The sequence below is a fragment of the Volvox carteri genome, assembly GCF_000143455.1.
Source record: "Volvox carteri f. nagariensis unplaced genomic scaffold VOLCAscaffold_40, whole genome shotgun sequence".
NCBI lineage: Eukaryota > Viridiplantae > Chlorophyta > Chlorophyceae > Chlamydomonadales > Volvocaceae > Volvox > Volvox carteri.
Genome location: NW_003307583.1, coordinates 972691 through 980633, shown reverse-complemented (window position 1 = coordinate 980633; position 7943 = coordinate 972691). Strand labels below are relative to the sequence as shown.

Genomic DNA, 7943 nt, shown 5'->3' with positions numbered 1-7943 from the left:
AGATGTCGTCGGAGAGAGGGAGGGAGGGAGGGAGGGAGGGAGGGAGGGAGGGAGGGAGGGGAGGGAGGGAGGGAGGGAGGGGTGGTACTTGACTGGGTGGGTGGCTGCTGCACCTCACCACAAGAGGTTGGGCCGGGGGAGCCCGGCGGGGCTGTCAGGTAATGAGGGAAGGATTGCGCGTCACACAGGCTTGCTTGAGCATGTGCGTGTGTGTATGTATGTGTGTGTGCAGCGGTTCGTGCCACGAAAAGCACGCACCGAGCTCACACCAGGGAAGATTAGGTAATTTTTTCTTCATTAAACCTCAGCACATATGCACGACACACCCACACGGGCGCACCCAAGCGGGCGCACGAGGTTAAGAAAAATCCTTTTCCTCCTTCAAACCGTTCCCGCAATTTGTGTCGTTTACCCTCTACACGGTCGCGGTCGCGGGCCAGAATATCACCGCCATCATAGCAACCCTCATCATTCGGACATCCATGACTTGTTCGGTAATTTGCGTCTGCTCGACCGAAATAAAAAAGGAGTCCCGGAATCCAGGGGAAGAAAGACGTGCGAGGAAGACGTTCATATTAAATCCTCCATTGTCTTTTCCGACCAAGGGCAACTTTTCAGCACCCTCCCTTCGGCTTTGGCTTCCTCTTCCTCCTCTCTCACTCCCCAGCAGTTGCGCTCAACTGAACCAGAAATGGCAGTGGCAACTGAGCAGGGTACCTTGGAGATGCGTCCATTCACGCACAGCCGCCGCGCGCGGCAACGTCCCCGCATGTCCCCTTTCCCGTGCAGCAATAACAAACCAGGTTCGTGAAACATATGGAGAAGTGGAGAACGTCAGCGACACCGGCGCCGCCGCCGGAGAAGAGAGTTTCCCTAAAGAGAGTTTCCCTAACCTTTTTTTCATGTTCTGGTTCCGCATTCCTCCCACTCACTCCGTTCTCTATGTCGCCACAGTCTCTCGGCCATTTCCTACTTTCCTGCCCCCCCCGTGGCGTTTTTTTTATCATGTCTCACCTCTGCTGCAGCTGCTGTGCCCAACCCTAGGTCATAACCCCCTCCCGGGGCTGTTGCGTCCTCTAACCTCGGCCCCCTTCCCAACCCGCTGTGCCGCACACGGAGCACTTACTGCCTGAAACCACCGAAACCACACAAAACCCCGGGATTGCCGCCTCCCCAGCACATGTGGTTACCAGCGTAACTGTCAGCCAAAATAGAGGCACACAAACGCACACGCACACAGACATGCATTGTTCCTATACACTACACGTGTAGATACACGGCTCAGCTTCCAGCGCCACTGCTGCTGGCAGCCAAACCCAGGCCAAGCCGGGAAAAACACATGACAAGAGCATCTCATCAGGATGCATCTCCTCCTCTCTTCCGCCATTTCCTTTTCGCGAGCGCGAGCTCATGTCAGCACGGAGCTCCGGTGTCGACGCCTCCTCCTTCCTTAACACCCTAGACCGTCTCCCCCCACACCACATACACACACCAATACCCACCATTCTCCATTTTACCTCCGCCCCAAACATCACCGTACAATACATGTGTAGCAGCAATGCCAGGTACGGAACAAAACAGCGTCACGCGGCTCGTCTCTCTAGCTGTCGTCGTATCTCAGCGTCCCAGAAGTCCATGGGCAAGCCGCCGCCACCAGCTGCCCTCTGCAGCGCTCGTCCCCGCACCCTGGCGCCCGCTGTCGCTGCATAAGCCGCCAGCCAGGCGGCGCCGAACATGTGTGGCTGCGGAAGAAGTACCCATAGCTGCAGTGAGACAATGGCTGCGGTAATGATGTACTGTGTTATTGATGCACTTTCAAACCCACATTTGCACTTTCAAACCCCCGCTGCTTGCCGATTTGTTGCGGCGCTGCTGAATTTCAGGAAACGAAAACCTTCTTAGGTCTTTCGGCAGCGCGGCGTCGCGGTGAATACAAGTTCCAGGCACAACCTGCCGCTACGGAGCTTCCGCTGCTGCTGCCCCACTGTATACATGCTATGCGGCGGCGGCGGCCTCCCCCACACACCATAAAAGCAACAACTCCACAAGCCCATCCAACTCGAACACTGGACACGCATTCTGGAGTCGTCGTTGATGTACACCTTGATCCCCCGCCGTTGCCGTCGTTGCCGCAGCCAAGGTCAGGTCAGCCACCCCATGCCCTCTCACATGCGCCAAAGTCTTAAGAGGAAACGACCGGTTGAGTGCCACAAGCTTTTCAAAGTTATAAAACACGCGAATATGCAGGTGCAACAGCGGCATCCTCCTCACTCCTCCTCACCTCCCTACCAACCCGCACACTGCACATTGCCCCTCTTCTCTTTCCCTCCCCCCGTCGCTGTTCCCCCCCTTATCACTACCATTACAACCAATCCTTGCCAGACCACCCACTCAGACCGCATCCAGCGGCTGCAAACCCCAATGTACGACGCAGCTGATTGACGGCGTAACGGCGCCCGTAGAATCATTTTTGCCAAGTGGAAATTGTACACCGTACTTCGCCCGGTCCGTACACGCGCCCGACCCACTAGTCTTCCTCCCCTGGAAATAGGACCCCGGCCCGGCCCGCCCCGCGCCGCCCCCACCACATGACGCAGCTCACAAGGGCCCTATCTCAGCCATGACGTCATCCCATGCTCCCACGCCCTCGGCGGCCGGATCCGGTACTGCACGGCGTACGTCATCGTCGGTCTCGTCATCCTCTACTCTGACCTCAACTTGAATCTGCATCTCCTCTGCTGGGAGGTCTTCAGCAGGAGCAGTGGCTGTGGCGGCTGCCTGCAGCACCAGCGGCTGCGGCTGCGGCGGCGGCACCGGTTGCGGCGGCAGTGACGGAGCCTGTGGCGTCGACCGGGGGGCCAATGTAAGACGCGGTGCCGCCGTCTGTGACGGTGGTGGCGCCAAGGGAATCGGGTCCTCCTGGGGGTCAGCGGACGCCGCGCGCGAGTGTCCTGCCGCCGCCGTCGTCTCCAAGACCGCCGCCGCAGCGTCTGAATCCTCCGCAGCGAGCTGCTGCTGCTGCTGCCGTTCCTGTTGCTGTTGTTGCTTCTCCTGTTCCTGCCGCTGTTGCTGCTGCTGCTGCTGCTGTTGCCGCTGCTGCAACAACAACTGAAGCTGTTTGTGGATGATCTGCTGCTGCAGCAGTTGCTGCTGCTGCTGCTGCGGTAGAGAGCGTTGCGCGTCATGACCCAGCTGCTGCTGCTGCTGCTTGTCCGGCGGCTGGCCTTGGTCTTGCTGTTGTTGCTGCTGTAGCAGTAGCTGCTGCTGCCGCTGCAGCTCCTGCATCATCTGAGCGTGCTGCTGCAGCTGCTGGTGCAACCGCTGCCCCGCCTCACCCGCGTACTGCAACAGCGCCTTGGATAAGTCGTGGATGTCGCCACGGCCCTTAATGTACGACTGCAGTTGCTCGAGGGTGAGCTGGTCCAGTACGGCGCGTTGCTCTGCCGTAAGGCCCAGGTTCAGATGCGCCGCAGCGCCACGGAGCTTGTAGTTGTAGTAGTCCGCCGCGGCGGCGGCGGCCTCGGGAGTATCGTAGTACGGACTGTGAGCACGGCAAGGGTATGGGATGGTTTAGCCAAAAGCTTCAAAAAGGTTTTGAAAGAAGGCCTCAACAATATGTTGCATCAGGGACTGAAATGAGCGGCAGTTGTCGTACAGCAGCCGTACAGCCGTGCACTTGACTCAGCAGCCGTTACACCGGCAGGTTGCCGGGATCGGAAATCACCCGTTCAACCTGCGTGACGGTACGGCATGCAAAACACGTTGGATCCGTAGGAGCCTGAGCTCCCGTTCAGCAGCCACTCTTTTTCACCTGATGATTGCGCAGCCCTGGTGCGTGATCTGTGCTCGGCACATTCCGTTGCGCCGGAAAATGTACCGGTAGTCTGTGCCGCCGCTGCCGTACCCGCTGCCCGTACCGCCGACCCAGTCGCTGTCACCGTTTTCGGAGCTTCGCCGCGCGCGGACCAGCCCGGCCCCACTTCCTGACGGCGGCGCGCCGGGTCCTCCAGGGGTGGAGGCACCGCCACCGGCGGCGGCGCCGCCGCCGCCGGCGACGACAACACCTGGCGCCGCTGGCGACGCCCGCGCGCCTGACGATAACCGGTTGCGGCCGCCGCCGCCTCCCTTAGAGCCCTTAGGCAGGACGGCAGGTGGCCGCGACGTCCAAGTAATCTGCCGTACGAAGCCGTACACGCGCAGCGTTGAGAGGTCATCGGCAAAGGTACCCCACTCCTGGTTGCCGTCGTGATACCGGACGAGCCAGCGGAGACGCGGCTTCTTGGCGTCGTACGACAAGACGCGGCCGCGGTGCCGCCCGTCGCCACGATCTACCTCAATCTCCAAGCCCACGACACCCTCCGGATTGGCTATCGGCGAGACAGGCCCGACGTTTGCGGCGCCGTCGCCACCGTCCCCACCGGCGCCGTCGCCACTCCCGCCGCCAGCCGCGGCCCCAGCCCCGTACGGCGAGTTCATGCCCGTTGGCGGTTGTCGAACGTACGTCACGCCGACTTCGCCACCAGTACCCGGCTCAACCTTGATGCGTTTCGCGCGATCAGCGTCCATTGCTGTGGCGTCGTCTGCGTTTGCATCGCCTCCGCCAGCTGCCGTACCATCCGGGCCGAGCGTCTGCCCCGGAGACTGCTGTACGAGAATGACGTGTCCTCCAGCGGCGGCAATCTCAGCCTGCCGCGCCTCACGCGCCGCCGCCGCTGCAGCCTTGGCCTCACGCCGTGCACGCTTGCCCAAAGTCAGCAACGCCGACGCCACGGACTGCTCGTCGATAAAGCCCGGTCGGCGCTTGCGCACCGGCGATTGCGCGGCCGCCATCGCCGCCGCGGCTACCGCAGCGGCGTTGATGTACGACGGTGGCAGCGCCGGCACGCCCTCTGACGCCAGGATTGCGCGCCTGTAGCCATGGCACAACCAGGCGGTTCGATCATCGCTGAGCGTACCCCACTCGCCTTCCACCACGGTGCCGGCGGCGGCGGGCGCCACAGTCGGCCCGGCGTCGGCAGCAGGGCTGCTGGGCGTCGCCGCCGCCGCCGCCGTCGCCGTTGCAGCAGTGATCGCCGCCGCGCTGGGCTCTGCCGCGGCCGCCGTCGCTGCCGCCACCTGCCCCGTCCCGACCGCGGCGCTATCGCCAGCTTCACCGCCCCCAGCGGCGCCGGCGGCAGCCAAAGTCCCGGCCGCAGGAGCCGCCGCGCCGTCGCCGTCAGCAGAAGCGACGGCGGCGGCCGCATCCGCGGCTGGCGCAGGGGGGTTAGCGGCGGGGCCATCGGCGGCGGGAGTGCCCGCAGCGCCGCCTGCGTTGCTGGCGTTGGCATTGTTGACACCGACGGGCAGCACCTCCGAATCGTACACCAGGCGCCATTTGTAACGCGGCCGGTTGGGCTCGAAGTCGGTGATGGTGCCGCTACGACGAGCTCCCCCGCGGCCCACCGACACCTGCATAACACACACACACACATAGGCACACATACGGCTCAATTCTACCAAGACGCAAATGTGTAGTAGACACACACACACACACACGCACACACACGCGCGCGCGTGTCACCTCAAGGCATACCGCACTCTCTACCTGTTGGCTACTCGGTGTGAAATGGCCCGGCGCGACTTTCTGATCCCGGGGGGTTTACCCCCCCCTTCTTTCGTTCCCTCCTTCCACCCTACCCACTCCCTCCGCCCGCCATCCCACTGCCCAGACGAGAAATACAGTACGGAGCTCGCAGCCCACTCATTCAGTCCATTGATAACCGTGCGCAAAAAGCCCAACCCTTACATGTTGGTCTTTTTGCGCAACCCTTACATGATATAAACACATATAAATACATATATAATGTATATACACTCGGCAATAAGGACCGAATTTTATATTTACTTCAGAAGGAAACTCTTAAAGAAATAACTTCAGGATTTACATATTATTTTTTTTAAATAAAGCTGGAAAATAACCATATTCAAAAGAGCCCCCAACAGCGGCAGCGCGCGCGGGGCAAACGAGGGACTCACCAGCAGCCGAGCCCCGATGAGGTTGGTGCCCAACTCCTCCACCTCACACACACTAAGATCAAGTTCGGAAGGGTCAATGCCCAGTTTGGTCGCCGCCTCCAAGTTTCCGTCGTACATGATAGCCACCGCCGCCGCCGCAGCAGCCGCCAGCGCAGCATCCAACTCCGAATTGACCCCTTCGCCGCCCTCCGTTTTTACCTTGGCGCCGGCGTCACCGTCAGCGCCGAGCGGCGCTGCCGGCGCCGACACCTCCGGACCACCTTCCGTCGGCGAACGCTGCCTCCCGTTGCCTTCCGTACAGTTGGGCGAGGTCACGGCGACGCCGCCAACATCCATCACGTCAGCATCCGCCGGCGCTGGTCCCGGCACCGGCGGCGGCGGAGCCGCCGCCGGTGCTGGCCGCGGCGGCGACGCCGCCGCCGCCGGCGCCGGGACCAGCGGCGGCGGCGGATCCGCCAGCCTGGGCTTCCTTTCCGGCACACCCGATAGCGCCGTAATGTTGCGTTTGTATCCATGCGCCAGCCACAGGGACTGGTCCTCGCTCAACATGCCCCACTCGGCGGCGCCGCCATGCGCAGGCTCCCCCACATTGTCAAACGTCAGGCGCCAGCGGTACTTGGGACGGTTGGCGTCGTACTCAGTGACGGTACCGCTGCGCTTGTGGCCTTGGCCGCGACCCACCGTGATCTGCAGGGCCGTATTGGCCGCGTATTGACACGACGCCGACGGAGGGTAAGAGGCCGTGGAGCGGAGAGAAGAAAAGAAATGAGCATTTATTTAAGATCAGCTTTATTGTTAATAGCTTTTTACGGCCGACGACGGCGACGCCCAAAACCCTCTAGCTCCGGCTCTGGCTCTGGCTGGTTAGGAAGGTTAAGAGTTAGAATGGGAGAAAAAGCAATGAAAAGGGTAAATCCATGTAAATGCTGAAGGACAGATCCGCCGGGCGATCCAGGTGGAATAAATGTGCCAGAGCCGTTACTGATTTTCGTATTAAGTTAATTGGAACTCGAAGTTCATGCGTACATACATGCTAGAACTATGCACCTGAGCTACAGGTTTTTCATGTTTTCTGCCGAGAAGGGGGCCGACCGTCATACCCACCGTAATTTTAGCGCCCACCAATGATGCGCCGTACTCGTCCGGCACACCCGCCAATGCCGTACTGCTGACGCGCTCCGGCTTGCCACCCGCCGCTGCTGCTCCTCCATGCCCGCCGTACGCCAGGGCCGCCTTGCCGCCGGCGCCCCCGCTCCCCGCTGCCGCCGCCGCCGCGCCGGCAGGTGAGCCGTACGCCCCCCGAATGTTCCCCAGGGCCATAACCGGCACCCGGAACCTTCCATCAGATCCTGGCTCCGAAGCCGAAATCAGGTACAACAGACCGAGGCCGGTACGACCAAATGGGCCTTTGCGATGCGTGAAGGTATTGGCGGCGGCGGCAGCCGCCGCCGCCGGCTTCGGCGGCGCCACCGGTACGACACCTCCGGCACCGCCGGTGACGGACAGCACGGGACGCTTGTAGCCGTGCGTGTGCCATGTGATCCTCTCTTCGTCCAGACAACCCCACTCTCCCGTACCGCCGTACGCTGGCTCGGCGTAGCCGACGTACCTAATGTACCATTTGTACCTCGGACGGTTGGGGTCAAAGTCAACGATGGATCCAAAACGGGTTTGGCCATCCCGACCCACGGAAACCTGGGAGTGTGAGTGAAAGGGGGGGAGGGGGCCAAGGAGGAGGAGCAGGTGAGAATCAACAAGAGGGTGGGCGGATAGACTGATGCCGAGGTAGCAGCAGCAGCACTAGCAGCCAAACAGCGAAACTCCAACGTCCGCACCCTCACCCCCGTCCCCCCAACACGCAGACAGACACTACACACCTTTCCACGCCGCAGCCATCCCCCCGCCCCTCCATCGATCCGGCTGCCCGA

The 7943-nt window shown here is 61.7% G+C and overlaps 1 protein-coding gene across 1 annotated transcript in view; it reads right to left on the bottom strand.

Moving 5' to 3' along the window:
* Window positions 1-2598: 2598 nt before the first annotated feature.
* The window catches only part of VOLCADRAFT_94932 (uncharacterized protein), a gene marked incomplete at both ends in the record, with an annotated part of 10926 nt that continues 5581 nt past the window's right edge, over window positions 2599-7943 (bottom strand). Inside the window, 6 exons of the mRNA XM_002954032.1 lie at window positions 2599-2838; window positions 3430-3541; window positions 3812-4887; window positions 5350-5448; window positions 6016-6702; window positions 7120-7710. Coding sequence (XP_002954078.1) covers window positions 2599-2838; window positions 3430-3541; window positions 3812-4887; window positions 5350-5448; window positions 6016-6702; window positions 7120-7710 — 2805 coding nt within the window. The remainder of the gene's footprint in view (window positions 2839-3429; window positions 3542-3811; window positions 4888-5349; window positions 5449-6015; window positions 6703-7119; window positions 7711-7943) is intronic.